The sequence below is a fragment of the Protomyctophum bolini genome (genome assembly GCF_963924005.1).
Source record: "Protomyctophum bolini genome assembly, chromosome: 17".
NCBI lineage: Eukaryota > Metazoa > Chordata > Actinopteri > Myctophiformes > Myctophidae > Protomyctophum > Protomyctophum bolini.
Window position 1 is genome coordinate 11,643,872 of NC_137878.1, and position 17,429 is coordinate 11,661,300.

Genomic DNA, 17,429 nt, shown 5'->3' on the forward strand with positions numbered 1-17,429 from the left:
CATTACCGAACCTCTCCCTGTCTCTCTCTCTCTCTCTCTCTCCTTTTGAAGCGGAGCGTCTGTTCTCATGTCCTCCCACTCTGTCTCCCGAGGCTGTTCCCTTTCCTGACTTTGTTCTTCCACTTCCTCCCCCTCTTCTCTCGTCCTTTGTTCCCCTTAATATTCTCTCTCCATCATCTCTCCTGGCACATGGCGTGTGCGTTTGTGTGTGCGTGTGCAAAAACATGTGCGTTTGCGCACGTGTTTGTGTGTGTGTGTCTCAGTCTGTCATTTCTTGCCTGCTGCACTTATTGTAGCACAGCTGTTACTTACAACCCACTCTGTCTCTCTATCTCTGCTGTTACAATGTCTCCCAGCTCTCATGACACTCTTGCTCCCGTTCTCTCTCGCACGCACGCACGCATGCACGCACACATTCACACATGCACCCAGACACTCTCGTGCACTCACTCACTCAGTTAGTCGCTCGCTCACTTTTACTGACTTTTGCCCTCCACCCTCCCAGTGGCACACACACCCTCTCCTCCGTCTCTCTCTCTCTCTCTCCCTCCCCCGTCTCTCTCTCTCCCCCCTCTCACTCTGTTTCTCCGCTCCACCTCCTCTAGAACACATTGCTCTGCTTCCAGCTACACCAGCGTGTAGTCAAGCAGAGTGTGGCTGCATGGTGCTGCTCTGCTGGTTGACACACAGGCTGTAGAGGAGAGGGGAAGCTTCTCCCTCAGTGACTCAGTCTCATCTCCCCCTTATCCCTGTGGTGGACTGCACTTTCTCCAAGAGAAGAGAAGAGAAGAGAAGAGAAGAGAAGGTTTGTCACGACAACTTGCTTGATTATACTTTCGTGCATTCACAACAACGTGTCACAGCTATCACAAATAGGTCAGGCTTAAGAGGGAAATTAGGAGGTGAAGGCACACAGACATTATCCGTTGTCTATTCGCCACACAGCTAAAAAAGAAAAACTTTGTGCCAGGGAGCAGGTGGGAGTGATTTGAAGACCAGGAGCTGGAGGAGGAGGAGGAGAAGAAGAAGAAGAAGACCGAAAAGTCACGGGGAGGAAAGAAGGAAGGAAGGACGCCTTCCCGCTCGAGCACTTTGTCTCCGTGGGAACGGCGCGGTGCTGGAGGAGAGCGGCCGGCCGGTGAGCCGCCACGCGCGCTACTACCCATGTGGCAGGAGGCGCTGCGGACGCGCGGACGCTACCTGCTGGAGAAGGGCGATGGAGGAGAGGCGGGCGAGGGGCCCGAGAGCCCCGTGGCGGACACCTGCGGCGGCACCCCGGGGGGTCCTCACGGCGAGCCGTACGCGGAGGGCGAGAAGCCCCAGGACTGGCTCTATGAGTCCTACTACAGGATGAGCCAGCAGCATCCTCTCATCGTGTTCCTGCTGCTCATCGTCATGGGAGCGTGTCTCGCTCTGCTGGCCGTCTTCTTCGCTTCGGGACTGGTGAGTCCTACAGTGTGCGTGTGTGTGTGTGTGTGTGCGTGTGAGAGATTATTATTTTTGTTAACCACTGTGGTAACAAATGCACCGAAGCAGGCCATTTTGTGATTGTGTTCAAGTGCGCACGTGCGTGTGTGCGTGCGTGTGCGTGCCTGCGTGCGTGCGTGCGTGTGTGCGTGCGTGCGTCCGTGGGCACACCGAGGGGAGGAACTTGTGCTACTGTTTTCAAAGTGCTTTTGTTTAAGCAGGAGAGCGAGAGGAAGGAAGGCGAATAATGGCAGAACATTATTAGAGTGAGAGGTCGAGATGGAGAGTGGCTGTGTGTGTAGTTATGTAGGTGACAACACGAGGGGGTGTGAAGTGCCACTCCAAACAGGAGGCTTTGTGGAGCGATGGGAGAGCGACAACGCTCAGCGTCAACATGTGGGTGTCGGCGGCTCACGCCAAGTGACCGAGACAAAACACCTTTTTGTACGGCATTTTCTTTTATGAATCACGGTCACTCGTCTGTCGGTTTTACAGTGTAGCGGTATAGGACGTGGTCGTCCCTTTGTCCGTCGCCGTGTGCTCTCAAAGCGCTCCCGCACTCCACATGTACAGGCTGTCGAAGCAGGACATAGTTTAATTGTCCCTTTGTGTGCATCGTGCTTGAATTCAGAGTGCCTCCACCGTCAGAGCAAGGCTGTCAATGCATTTAGGCATTGCTCTGAATTGAGCTCTGTAATGCCCTCGGACCCCTTTCCCACCGGGTTCCCTCTGTCGCTATATGTTACACGGGTCCATGGGTAGTTTTGAAGTGGCTTGTCCAGTGAGCCGTGGCTGCTTTACACAAAGAAGAATAGACGGATATTTTTGGAGCAGGGAGAGAGAGAGAGAGAGAGAGAGAGAGAGAGAGAGCGGGTGGGGGGGATTGTGTTGTTGTAAGTGTTTCAGCTTTATCAGTGCGCTCGCAGAAACCCAAGCAAAGCATGTCTAATACAACTGTTTTATCTTATTCCACCCATCATGGCTTAGACTTTAACGCCTCCACCCACGTGTGTGTGTGTGTGTGTGTGTGTGTGCGTGAGTGTGTGTGCGTGAGTGCGTGCGCGCAACGTTGTGTGGTTGTGTGTTTGGGTGTGTTTGTCTCATATCAGGAAGTCTCTCATTTCCTACTGATGCTTATCTTATATTTTATGAAAAAAACTAATCATTTTGCTCTCTTATGTGGTCACAAAGCTTTATTGTGTGTGTGTGTGTGTGTGTGTGTGTGTGTGTGTGTGTGTGTGTGTGTGTGTGTGTGTGTGTGTGTGTGCACGCGTGCGTGCGTGCGTATACAGTACATGACCATATCTCACTTCTCCCGCAGTCAACCAATTACATGCCTACAGTATGTTAGATAATGACATTTGCACAGTTTAATTGAGATCCATTGTACGTTGTCATTGTGATGGATACATTGGAAATCTTTGAATTAGACTGAATAGAAAAGCCATTCATCTCTATGATTGACTTACATCACTTAACATGCCAGTTGAACAGCAAGAAACATGTTTTATTTCTCTGTGTCTCATATCTCACCCTGGTACTTTCTATAATGTGATATTCTTATCTCCGCCAGCCAAAGCCTGTGTGTGTGTGTGTGTGTGTGTGTGTGTGTGTGTGTGTGTGTGTGTGTGTGTGTGTGTGTGTGTGTGTGTGTGTGTGTGTGTGTGTGTGTGTGTGTGTGTGTGTGTGTGTGTGTGTGTGTGTGTGTGTGTGTGTGTGTGTGTGTGTGTGTGTGTGTGTGTGTGTGTGTGTGATTCTGGATCTGGAGCTAATCTCGCAGACTGCTGAACGAATCAGCGGTACGCAGTGCTACGCACGCTGCCAGTAGGACAAATAATTTTCCAATCTGTCAACTATGTCATGATTGTAAACGCAGACCTACCCTTCTCAGTGGCCTGTGGGGTCCGTTCATACGCAAGTCCTTCTGTCGGCTAAAGATACGGGTCCGTATATATAGTCACTGACTACTAGTGACTATATATCTTTAGTTTAGAGCTACGAGCTCTGCGCTTCTTTCATACATTGATAATTGTATAATAATGCATTCCTCAGACAAACATATACGTCACACATTGATTGTAATACCTAAGGTTATTAGAGCTGTGATAATGGGTACTGCACTGGGCACTCTAACAACACTACTGTACTACTACCACTACTGGTACTGTACAACAACCTTTTTATACTTATATCTACACCAATGGACCCTTTACCAGAGAGAGAGAGAGAGAGAGAGATGAAGCAGGGACCCCCCCCCCCCCAGTGCATATTGGATTCACGTTAAATGTGTGTTTCCAGACATTTAATGACTTAAACCTAGTGTGCGATATGAACTGTGAGATTACTAAATCACAGTAATCTTTAATCATATTCCATTACATGCCAGGGCTTTTGGAGAGAACTAAGACATACTCCAGTCACTTTAGGCTAGAGCACTAGTGCGGAGGGCTCTCTTATGTGGTCCCAAAGCTTTATTGATTTAGATTTTTGTGTGTGTGTGTGTGTGTGTGTGTGTGTGTGTGTGTGTGTGTGTGTGTGATGATTGTTGACGCTTGTTAAAGTCAAGACAATTATGTTTATACACAGTCAAATAGGTCTACATCTAGTCTAAGGTACTGCTCATTACTGTACACAAATGTAGTATATATATAATATACATAATTCTTAGTATTTAAGCACAAAATTCATTTTGAGAACCCACAAATGTACTGTGATCATTCTACTATTGTGGCCCCGGACTAATCTAGTTGAATACCCCTGTTGTACAGTATGCACTATACACTATACATTATACACTATACAGCATAGTCAAAATTAGCTCCAGACTGCAGCTTTAAAGAGAAAATCCGATGCTTGTGTCTGCTGGCATCCTCCAGTGTCTCTGCCGTGGTTGGGAAATAACCAGCTGAGAGCCTCATCATCACACAGTGGTGAAATCCTTCCCCGGAGAGCACTGCACAACACACATTGGGACTGCACTGTTGGACTCTTGGACTGAGAGGAACAATCAACAAGCTATATAACAAAATATTCCATGATGGAAGAAGAGCTCTTTTAGTATTATCAGTTTGGTTTAAGGAAAAGTAATTACCGGTACCTCACGCTCATCGTCTGAAATATCAAAAATTCACGTTATGGGCTATCTTAAACACTTTTTTTCAAATGTATTTATTTAGCAAATGTAAAGACCTTGAGCCGTCACAGAGGATTCTTTGACTTTGCTCTCAGGCGAATTTAGTCCACTGGAAGGATCATTTTTAAGCTTAGAATTGGATTAAAAATAGACACATTGTGAATTTGTAGATTTTTCACTTTTACAAATGGATGAAGTCAAGAGTTCATCCAAGAGACTATTTTTCACCTACAGTATAGTGAGGGACGGCAGGTATGGCAAATGGTAAAATAATAATAAGTCATCATTTAATTTGGTTAACTATATACAATAACATATTCTCTGTCAAAAAATAGGAATTAAAAAGAAAATCCAAATAGGTAGCACTGGATTTGGGTTTAGCACTCCACTGAAAACCATTGCTGATGCGCAACCACTTTTTCCTCATTTAACAGAATCCGGACACAGTCTGACCAATTGACCTCAAATTGTGTCCCAGAGCACAAACGGGTGGGGTGTGTATTCCCCACTTGTGTCGTTGCTACTTGCATGGCCCCGAGTGGACCAGTGCCCTTTGTCTAATTTCAACACAAGTGTACGCAGTACAGTTGTTTTTTTTGAGTGGTGCAACCACTCCCTTACGGAGCTGGCTGGGTAGCTGGCTGGGTGGGTCTGAGCACAAAGATAGCATGGTTGTTTTGCACCATCTGTGCGCAACCTAACACACACACACACACACAATCACACACGCACATATTAACTGTATATATGATGATTTCGGGTGTGCCAGTACAGTACAGTGACAGTACAGTACAGTAGAGGGACCCCCACACGTCGGTAACTCTGTCATTTCTCAACCGTTTCGGACGCGGGGCAGCTTGCCGGAACCGGGCCGGCACCCTGGCAGTGGTCCTGTGGGTCTGGAACTTCCGGGGCCCCCCTGGGGACCCCTGACGGCACTATATGGACCCCACTTTCAGAACCTCTGCAGTGCAGTGTGCCCTTTAGCCCGATTGAGCGGCATAAAGGCTGCACCCAGAGACAGCTTATTGATAATTGATGATTTCCATATCTGGCCCGATAGCAGAGTGAGAAATATACCACTCACTTAATGAACATTCAACAGGCTTCCAAACATGATGAAGTGTGTATCCCGGGTCATGAGTCATGATTGGGTACTCAAATGATAACTATTATATGCCATTGCTGAGTATCTCAAATGTTGTGCTGTGAGAATTTATAAGCTTTCAGCTTCAGCCCATTGCCTTTCATTGCCTTTTGATCACCTTCACGGGGCTGTTCTTTTCCCTTCTCTTTGCTGATGTAAAATTTGTACTTCTTTGATTCTGTGAAGACTTATGAATTAATGTAAGCGGAAATAAACATATGGCGTGTATGCATATTTGAAAACTAATTAAAGCTACAGCTTAATCTCCCATTTCAGCGATGGACATGATTACCTCTCTCGTTCTCTCTCTCTCTCTCTCTCCGTCTGTTCATATCTCTTATATCCACTGCTGGTTTCGCTCTGTCTCTGCTCAGCTGCCAGTATAATGGGGCGGATAAGCCAGGCTCGAGCGAGGAGGGACATAATTGTTGTGGATGACAATGTGCTCCATTAGGGGCAGGCAGACGGGGTCCTCGCTCACCCCCGTCTCTCGGTCACGTCCAGGAAATGGCTTTGAATGGGCTTAAATGGGTTTAAATGGGTTACAACCAGAAATGTGCAAAGTGCACGGTATTGTCAAGGGGGGGGGGGGGGGGGGGGGGGGGGGACTGGGGAGTGAAAGTGCGCAAAGAGCAGTTGATTCAAGGGAAAAGTGAATGAATGTAGTGAATTTGTGCGTGTGCTTTGTATGTAATCTAATTATCTAATCGCTAATCTACATGTGCGCATGTGTGAAACTTGCATGATGTACACTTAGTTTTGCACAGCGGTGAGTATTGTACTCGAGTACTATTGTACTATTACAGTGTTACTGAGCTTGTAGATCTTTTTTTGCAGATTTATACATTTTGTGAACTTGTGAAATTGGATATTCTGCACAATGAGCCTATTTTTAACCTGGTACTTTAAGTGTATTTTGATGCCGATACTTTTGTACTTACAGAGTATACTGTATCTACGTTGATTGCAGTATTGCAGCTTTTACTTTAGTAAAACAAGTAGGCCTACGTACTTCTTCCTTCTTCCATCAAGTCTCACACGGGGGAAAATAGCCAATCAACAGCCTCAGATCAGCATTCCAGTGCGAGACACCGAGTGCGCCAACTATACGTACAGTATATAATCCAAGTGTCATTATCCCGGGCCCTGATAAACCTCCCGCCGTGTGAACAACCTACCAGGGTCTTCATCACCAGGTCCGTGTGGACCTCGGCATTATTGCAGTCATGCATTTGTTGTGAGTTTGCAGACTTGCTAACGTCCTAATTGGGATTCAGTGTGTGCTCCGAGCTGACTGGACGCTTCCCCTGTGTTGGGTCCCCAGGGTTGGTCCAGCCAGGCTCTGAATAACACCATTAACACTGCTACGGACAGGAGTGTGAGTTGTGTACTGTTGCAGAGCGCTACAAGGTTGAAATAAATCTATTTCATATGGTTTATCCGTATAGCTCGTTATACCAGTTGGTTTCCAAACTGTTTCATGTCAAGGACCCCCAAATTGACACTAATTATCCCGCGGACCCCCATTTGAAAAGATATGCCAGGGACCCCCCATAAGAGAAGATTTTTACGGCTCTAGCAGTGATTCTCAACCCGTTTAATATCAGGCATTTCAGGCGTTTTACTGACATCTGAGATAAAGGCACCTTGGATAAAGGCGCTAAATAAATGCACCATTTACCATTTTGGTTCCAAACTATCATTTTAGCTGGAACCACCACCACTTTGGGAACCACTGCGTTATACCATACCAGAAGGTTCAGGACCACAAGGTTCAGGACCGTAGCAACAAATCGAATCCATATGGGACTCTGTTTCAGGGCAGTGGTTCTTAGCCTGTTGGTCCCCACATGATTTCTGGGGGTAGTAACTACAGCTACTCTGTAGCTACTGACAGCTACTGACTAATGTCTATTACAACTGCTGTTCTAAATCCTTTAGACCCGTTATTGACCTTATACCATGCAACCTTGAAACGTACCTTAGTTCAGTCAGATAACTCACGAATAGATTTAACCAATATGTATTGTAGAATCCGAATACAAGTGTGCATATAATATATTATCTTGGCATTCGGCTCTGCTGCAATTTTCTCCCTGCTCGGCACAATTAAACACCATCATTAAACATAAAGAGCAGGGAGATAGATAATCATATACAATAACAACCCCCCCCCCCCCCCCCCATGGGGGACATCTATCACAGAGCCCAGTGCCGGTGCCAGAGACTGGTGCATAACAACAACCAGGAACCATATGCAGAAGGAAGGCAGGATGAAGCATGCGGTCTGGGTGAGCTTAAATACCCCGCCCAATTGGTCAGCGATGTGGGTCTTGCAAAAACACTGTATACACCCTCATAGTAATGCAGCATATTAACCCCTCGAATACATTTATGTCCCTTGAGCATAGCACGAACCCGCTCGAGTATACCTGACTATACGTATCATTTACGTCACCGTCAACAGCCAATAAGGGACCACCATTCTTACCCTGGCATACATACATACCCAGCCGATCACAAAACATACAGGTACGTTGGTTACGCCATCAGCCAATCCCTGATTGGCTGATGACGCTCTACTTGTGCTTTTAGTGGTTGAGAACCACTGTTTTAGAGGCATGTATGGAAAGAACTGTAGAACCTCTAGAGCAAGGAGAACCACTTTCAGTTCTGTGTACAGTACACCCCCTTTCACTTCCTTATAGAACCATTGTCATTTCCTTATAGAATTCTTTTCAGTTCCTTCATCATTATCATACCCGGAGAGTTATACGGGAACGCATCCGAATGGAAAAGTCCTATCTGGTTGCATTAAACGACGTTAAACAACTCACCTTGCCAACTCGATTTGCCACTCTAGTATGCATGCACATACCCCCCCTTCGCCTCCTTATAGAACCACTGTCAGGTCCTTATAGAGTCTTTTTCAGTTCCTTATCCAACGTTTTTCATCCATATTGGGATCGAAAGAGTCCCAGTTCGATCGCCGGCTCCTCCTGGCTGCGCGTGTCCACATGAGCAAGACATGGGTGAATGTCATGCACGCTGTAAAGAGCTTTGGAGAAAGGTGCACCCTGGCCTTGACAAAAAGGTTCTACCATTTACCACCCTTGGGTCATACAACCTGAAAAAAATGAGACGATTCAAAGCACTGCCACATTTAAAGGATTCGAGTCTATTTTACTGAATAAAATGTGGTCCTTATCTCGTGAGATAAGGACTTAGCTCGAGTCACAAACAAATCCAGAGAGAGAAGAATGAGACAATTCAGGAGTCCCTAGTTGGTGTTGGCTAGACTGCACTCCCGCATCGAAGATGGCCTTGCAATGGTGCTATTCAGCAGTCAGATCAATGTGATTCAACCTTACTTCAAAGGTAGTTCAGATGGTTCATAGTATGCCTCGCGTTTTTTAATAGTTCTAAAATAATAACAAATAACTGCTAATAATTGCTAACATCCTAATTGGGATTCAGTGTGTGCTCCGAGCTGACTGGACACTTCCCCTGTGTTGGGTCCCCAGGGTTGGTCCATCCAGGCTCTGAATAACACCATTAACACTGCTACGGACAGGAGTTTGAGGTGTACTGTTGCAGAGCGGTACAAGGTTGAAATAAATCTATTTTATATGGTTTATCCGTTTATATGGAAAAGATATTCCAGGGACCCCCATAAGAGAAGATTTTTTACGGCTCTAGCAGTGATTCTCAACCCGTTTAATATCAGGCATTTCAGGCGTTTACTGACATCTAAGATTGTACAAATGGAACCAAACGGACCTGTTAGGATAAAGGCACCTTGGATAAAGGCGCTATATAAATGCACCATTTACCATTAACGGTTTTGGACAGCCTCACACAAAAGCATAAAAAGTAGCAGATCCACAAGCCCTTTTATTATTTGAATCCTGACAAGTAGCAGGTTTCCACCCGACAGAGTAAATTACGATGCAAACGAAGCTGCCTGAGGTCACATGTCGCACGCATGCACGCACACACACACACACGCGCGCGCGCGCACACACACACACACACACACACACACACACACACACACACACACACACACACACACGCACAGGTCAGGGACAGGTTAGAGTTGAGGATGAAGGTGTCAGGGACATTTAAGTGAAAGTGACATTAAGTGACATGTGCAGCTGTTCCACCCACAGTTAGCTGCAATAATTTAACATGTCAAAGACGGCAGGATCACATCTGTGATTCCACTCCTTACACATATGATACATGTACTCTGATAATGCACGCGTGAGCTGTGTGTTTCAAAACGTTCACAATTTGGTCAGACTCCAAAAACTATACTTTCTCCCATATTGGAATTTCTCTTTATCATCATCATATCATATCATACTATCATACTATAATTAACCAAAATGTCTGTCTGAATGTGTGTCTGTCACTGTCACTGCCGTAGCTCCTCACCGCCTGCACCAATCACTCCCACTTTTCACACAGGCATTGACCATGATTTTTTCGATTTCACACGTTAATGATTAATAATTATCCCATCCACTTACATGGGAAAATGCGAAACATCAAGTATTCTTCTCTCGGAAACCGTCGGAGCTACAGTCACAACACTTTGAGGGGAGGTTCATAATTATTGAAATTATTGTAATGAATAATTACATCATTGCGACTGTCCATAGTTTCGGTGGTGCATGTCAAACTGCATGGGGTCCTTCATACTTTACAAATGGGGGTCTGTGGGCTAATAACTGTAAATGTTGCGGTCCTTGCCATGAACATATTTCCCTACCATGCATTTGTACGAATACTTTCATCAAATTCATCATGTTATAGTGCTGTTTTTATTCATTAAAAAAACACACGTATATATATTATACAAGTTAAAATGAACGGCAATTACCGTAAATATATTATACTGGAGAAAGTGTGCGATACAAGCTTTGATTGAATTTTGAAACATCTCAGTGACACTGATCATCCTCTGTATCGCTTTTTTAACCTCATGCCATCTGGACAAAGATACAGAACCTTGCCATGGAAAAAAGGTCTGTTTCAGTAGGAGTTTTGTCCCCTCGGCCATCACGGCATTAAACAAACTGCCCCGATAGGATGTTCTGTATTCCATCATACATGTATGATAGGATGGTTCTGTATACAACGTACATGTATGATAGGATGGTTCTGTACACATCATACATGTATGATAGGATGGTTCTGTATACATCATACATGTATGATAGGATGGTTCTGTACACATTGTACATGTATGATGGGATGGTTCTGTATACATCATACATGTATGATAGGATGGTTCTGTACACATTGTAAATGTATGATAGGATGGTTCTGTATACATCGTACATGTATGATAGGATGGTTCTGTATACATCGTACATGTATGATAGGATGGTTCTGTATACATCGTACATGTATGATAGGATGGTTCTGTATACATCGTACATGTATGATGGGATGGTTCTGTATACATTGTACATGTATGATAGGATGGTTCTGTATACATCGTACATGTATGATGGGATGGTTCTGTATACATCGTACATGTATGATAGGATGGTTCTGTATACAACGTACATGTATGATAGGATGGTTCTGTATACATCATACATGTATGATAGGATGGTTCTGTATACATCATACATGTATGATAGGATGGTTCTGTATACATCGTACATGTATGATGGGATGGTTCTGTATACATCGTACATGTATGATAGGATGGTTCTGTATACATTGTACATGTATGATAGGATGGTTCTGTATACATCATACATGTATGATAGGATGGTTCTGTATACATCATACATGTATGATAGGATGGTTCTGTATACATTGTACATGTATGATAGGATGGTTCTGTATACATCGTACATGTATGATAGGATGGTTCTGTATACATCGTACATGTATGATAGGATGGTTCTGTATACATCGTACATGTATGATAGGATGGTTCTGTATACATCGTACATGTATGATAGGATGGTTCTGTATACATCATACATGTATGATAGGATGGTTCTGTATACATCATACATGTATGATAGGATGGTTCTGTACACATCGTACATGTATGATCATGGGATGGTACAGTCACAGTGGGGACCTCATGTTTTTGTATTGTCTTGGTCTTATGTGATGTGTTGTTTTTGATGTGGGTGTTTGAACAGACTGTGAAGACAAATATCCTTCGGGACAATAAAGTTTATTATTATTATTATTATCTCTGTGCTGAGAACATGTCGTTCTCCACACTTTGGACAATGTCCTTACTAGCACAGAGTTGTGGTTGTATAGTCACTTTAATAACTGTGAGACTGAGTGTAAAGTAGGACTGAGAGTTGTAATTGTTCACCACATGTGTAGCTTTCGTTCTTAAACTGCATTTAACCCATTCTGACCGGGCACCCATTTTGGTGTTAGCATCATGTTACGCTTTATGTATTGAAAAATAGCAGATCTACAAGCTCATATCGCGCCACCGAGTGGCGCGATACGAGCTTGTAGGTCTGCTATTTTTGAAAAATCGAAGAACGACTGACATTTTTCTAGAATCTGATCTCAGGTCAGAATGGGTTAATCAAGACCAGTGTGTGTCCAGTGGAAACCTCGTATGAATCTGATCTCAGGTCAGAATGGGTTAAGGCCCGGACGGTTAGATCAACCGTCTGGCACCTAGAGGCTGCCAAGCCAGCCGGACGGTGTGCCACGGATTCCACTCCCGAGCCCGATGGCCTTCGCCGCGTGTCCTCCATCCCCCCCACCCCATCTTTCTCCCCCTTTCCTGTCTGAATACTGTTCCCTATCAATCAATCAATTTATACCATTACCAATACTTTTACTTGTAATAACAGAGTATTCATACATTGAGTATATTGATACTTTTACATATTGTGGGTACAAAGTTAGTGGTCAAAGTTAGTGTTTAAGTGGCGTCATGTGGTGAGAGAGAGAGAGAGAGAGAGAGACAGAGACAGAGACAGAGAGAGAGCTTCTACAGATTCACAGAGAGGGAGAGATGCAGACAGGGAGTGTGTTGACAAGTTGTTTTGCTGACTTTGACAGTGAGAGAAGAACAGAAGTGACACTGTGGCACATTCTCTGGGCTCAGACTATCTGTCTACCAATTTGTGTGCTGTCTGGTCTCTCTCTCTTGCTCTCTGTGTGTGTGTGTGTGTGTGTGTGTGTGTGTGTGTGTGTGTGTGTGTGTGTGTGTGTGTGTGTGTGTGTGTGTGCGTGTGTGCGTGTGATTCTGGATCCTGGATCTGGTGCGCGTACGAGTGTGAGTGAGACATTTTGAAATTGGAAAATGGTTAAATGTGTCTGTGGGTTTTTATAAATATTGAACCAATGAAAAATATCACCAAGAGAATCAGAATCAGAATCAATCAAAGTAAAGTAAGGTGGGGGGTGAAAAACCTGGTTGTATCTAAAGGCTCATCATTGCAGTGAAAAGGACAGAGGAAAGAGAGGAGCATAAAGTGCATAATATGACCAATGTAAGTGCATAATAAATAAAAGGTCATACTGAAGGTATGTACGAATGGAAATAAAGTCTGCGTGAATCAGTTGGGTCTTTGCGTCAGACGTGGCTCTTGTTCAGCAGTCTAATCGCTGACAGGTAGAAGCTGTTCAGAAGTCTGGTAGTATTGCTCTGCTCCCGATGCTCCTGTAACGCTTCCTGGCCGTGGTTGCGGCAGCGGGGCTTGAACAGGCTGTGCCTGGGGTGCTAAATGTCCCTGAGGATACTTGTCGCCTTGAGCCACGCAACGTTTCTCATATATTTCCCGGAGGGGGAATATGCGCTGTTCGCACCACTCTCTGCAGTGATCTGCGTTCCGCGGCAGTACAGTTTCCAAACCAGGCGGTGGTTCCGCTTGACGGAACACTTTCTATGGTGCTGCTGTAGAACGCATGGGCTCACTCAGAACTTCTTCAGGTGGTGGAGGCTTTTTTGTGTGGCCCACTTCAGGGCCTTTGAGATACCGTATGTAATCCCCAGGAATTTGAGAAGTCGCTGACCTGTTCCACCGCAGCGCTGTCGATGTATAGATAGGTGCGTGCTCTCTCTCCTGCTTCCTAAAATCCACGACCAGCTCTTTGGTCTCACTGACGTTATTAGCGAGGTTGTTTTCCTGAAACCTCTGTGTCAGTGTGCCAATTAACCTCAGCTCTGTCGTCGAGCTGGTGACTGAATAATAACTACATTGTAATGCAGGTTCTTTTTCCCATTTCCTGAAAAAGAACAGGTTTGGACATTACATTTACTTTCCTCTCCTCTCTCCTCCAGGATATGGAAGACCACCTGGCATTTGTGATCACGGTCCCCGCCACCCTCTTCCTCTTCCTGTCCATCTTCATCCTGGTCTGCATCGAGTCCATCTTCAAGAGGATGCTTCGCCTCTTCTCTCTCCTTATATGGGCCTGCCTGGTCGCCATGGGATACCTCTTCATGTTCTCCGGAGGAATACTATGTCCCTGGGACCAGGTGTGTACACGTGTGTGTGTGTGTGTGTGTGTGTGTTTGGGGGGGGAGGGGGGGGGGGGTGACGACATCAACAGACAGACGTATTACTTTACAGTTCTCTGACTCATTCACATTCTGCGCATGCACGCACGCACGCGCAGCACACGCACGGCTCATCAGTGCCTCAGTCCTATACTTTCTCCTGTTAGCGGCTTGTCTCTCTCTATTAATCACAGCACATTTTCCTCCGTCTTCCTGCTGTTCTCTCATCCCTCTTGTCTCTCTCCCCACCTCCTCTCTCTCTCTCTCTCTCTCTCTCTCCTCCCTTCCGTCCGTCTCTCATTGGCTGCCTCGACTCCCGTGTGGAGCAGGGATATTTTTATCCGGGCCCACCTGTGAGACTGTTATCAGTCTGTGTTATTAATCGCCTCCCTTTGCTCCCGGGCTTAATAGTCCCCCATCTCCCCTGACATGATATATCTGGATCCATCCATCCATCCATCCATCCATCCATCCGTCCGTCCGTCCATCCATCCATCCATCCATCCATCCATCCATCCATCCATCCATCCATTTATTAACAAGTTTGTTAACAGCACAGGTAGTACAGTCAAAGGTGTGGTCCATTGTACCTAATTCATTAGTAATACATATAATACGTATGCACTAAAATGCAATACATATTGGTTTTTAGGGATATCCCGATCGCGTTTCTTTGCTCCCGATATACGATTCTAATCATTTGATTTTGAGCGGTATCTGCCGATACCGATTTTCCCGAACCGATATTTATATTTTATAGAACACGTTTTGATTTCCGATCACCCGATCCGATCAGGACAACCCTATTATTTTTATTGGCATTTATTTCACCTTGGTTAGACCAGTTTAGTCCCACATGGCCGGGGTAGGCCATCAGTAAACGCAGTCTGGGCTACACAAGACGTACTCAATACGTGAGTTTAGTCTGCATGATGCTCACACATAGACTACAGGGCAGGGCCAGATCATCCATCTATGCAAGCCCACAAGCGTTCAGTATACAGGAGCCAGCCTGAACACATGAAACCTGTGTTCATGTGTCCCAGTGTGTGCTGGTGGTGGTGACGGTCATTCCAATGGCTTTATAAATAAACAGAGTAACCTTAAAATCATGTCTAAACCATACTGGCAGCCATGAGGAGAGAGGCCATGCAGGATAGGGGCTAATATGGTCCCTCTTTCCGAGCAGCTGTCCAGAGCCTGGCTCCGGGGACAGCCAGGCACATTAAGATTCACTGCGTGCTGCAGAGTGGCCGGCTATAGCGGTACCGGACCAGGTGGTGACACACCTGAAATTGGAACTGCCACTCTCTATTCCCTTAACCTGCGAAACAATGGGAGGCCCATGTAATGGACCTATCCTCCATATTTGGAAAGCAGGTGATGGGGGGGAGGGGGGGTTAAGGAGTCATGAGCAGAATCCACAGATCCGGGGGATCGATCTACAGTATCTGTGTTGTAAAAAGCAAAACGTAGGAACTTCATAGCCGAGGTAGAATTTTAAGCGTGCAACATGATTATGAAAAAACATCGATTTGAAATAAAATACTTATAGCGGAAATTGCACATCCACAAGCATCCACACGATGCATCACAACGTGATGCGTTTTGAGCTTGTAGATCGCTAGTTTTGCTATTCTTAGATGACACTGTTGTACGTCAAAGTATAAAATATTGCTTATATGTATTCCACAAGCCCTAGGGATTCTAGAGCCTTTCCTTTTATTATTATAATTTTTGTATGTGCTTGATTATTTGAATAATTGAAAAAGTTGAATAATTGCTAAAATAATGAATAGTTGCAACAGCCCTATACATGATGAGGTTTTGGAGGAATCCAGCCATCGTGTTAGCGTCCTGCCCTGTTTCCCCTCGCAGCTGGAGCCTGGCAGTGGCAGCATCGTCATCATCACCAGCAGCATCATCTCTTTCCCTTTTTGTCACCCCTAGAGATTCTCTATTTTAGGATCATGGACTGTCGTGTTTTCCTGAATCGGGCAGCATCATCACCTCAGCAAACTAAAGCGCCATAGCGCTGCAGTGTTTCTGACCCAGCATTTATTTTTGGTCTAACAAGGTGTTGCGATACGTCAATGTGATGCTGAGCTTGTTGATTTATTAAAAAGAAAAAACATTGTATTTAGTGGTACTGGTTCACTTTCTGGCCAAAAAGTACCGTTTATAGGTGTGGTGGGGGGCTCAGAGTGCTTCCACTAAGGAAAGTAGGCTTTCTTATGACACAACCCGCCTTTGTTTTGGTGAGTAGCAAAAACGTTATTTTTATTTACGCTAAAGACGAGAGGCTGGTCTGCATTCATGCGAGCCCCGGAAGTCGAGAGTAACATACTTCTATTAATGAAACACATTAGAGCTATGGACCAGGGCTAGGTTAGGGTGAGGGTTTGAGATATCGGACCAATGGTATGTCTAACCAAAAGCATGCACCCTATTTTAGTTAATTACCAACATTTATCAGTGTATCTACTATAGTACAAACATTTGGACTGATTTTTAAAGATTGATTGTGGCTTTTCAGCTCACATGTTTAGATGTGTGTGACTCGGGCATGTCCAGCTCTGACAAAACATATCAAAAGATATATTTAAATGGTAACGAGGATGTGTTGAACACCCTGTTGTACATTGCACCTCCTTACATTGTGGAATGTTTAGACGAATCTCCCAGCTCCAGGTCACTTAGGTGGCTGTGCCTTTGCTGTGTTGGCACCAAAGTTGTGGAACAAACAAACTGGGATAAAAGCTTCACGCACCCTAATACCAAAGCTATGAATCTATTGCAAATATGGCAGCCGGATCTTCTAATTTATTGATGGTTTATGCCAGTGAAACTCACCTGGTGGAATAAATAGATAGATAGTAGAATGTATCTTACTAGTATCTAATTTAATATACAACTACTAATCCTTTTACTTCAGTCTAGAGTATAGCCTTTTTTTTTCTTCAGACAGCAATAGCCATACACTCCAAACATATCCCAACACTGTAGCTAGGTCAAAGCCAGCCAATGCCAACCTCCCTCCACTTCTATATCTGGGCCATTCAAAGCAGGCAGCCTATAGCAGGCATAAAGGCCAGTAAGTACGCAGATGGCACTGCATTGAGGGCACTGTATTCTTCTATATTTTAATCTTGACTTGCGGCCATAGT

General features: G+C 44.9%; 1 protein-coding gene across 1 annotated transcript in view; it reads left to right on the top strand.

Annotated features, from left to right (window-relative positions):
• Positions 1–1,032: 1,032 nt before the first annotated feature.
• adcy2b (adenylate cyclase 2b (brain)) overlaps positions 1,033–17,429 on the top strand; it is a 66,615-nt gene continuing 50,218 nt past the window's right edge. Inside the window, exons 1-2 of the mRNA XM_080787719.1 lie at positions 1,033–1,443; positions 14,044–14,241. Coding sequence (XP_080643845.1) covers positions 1,165–1,443; positions 14,044–14,241 — 477 coding nt within the window. The 5' untranslated portion in view covers positions 1,033–1,164. The remainder of the gene's footprint in view (positions 1,444–14,043; positions 14,242–17,429) is intronic.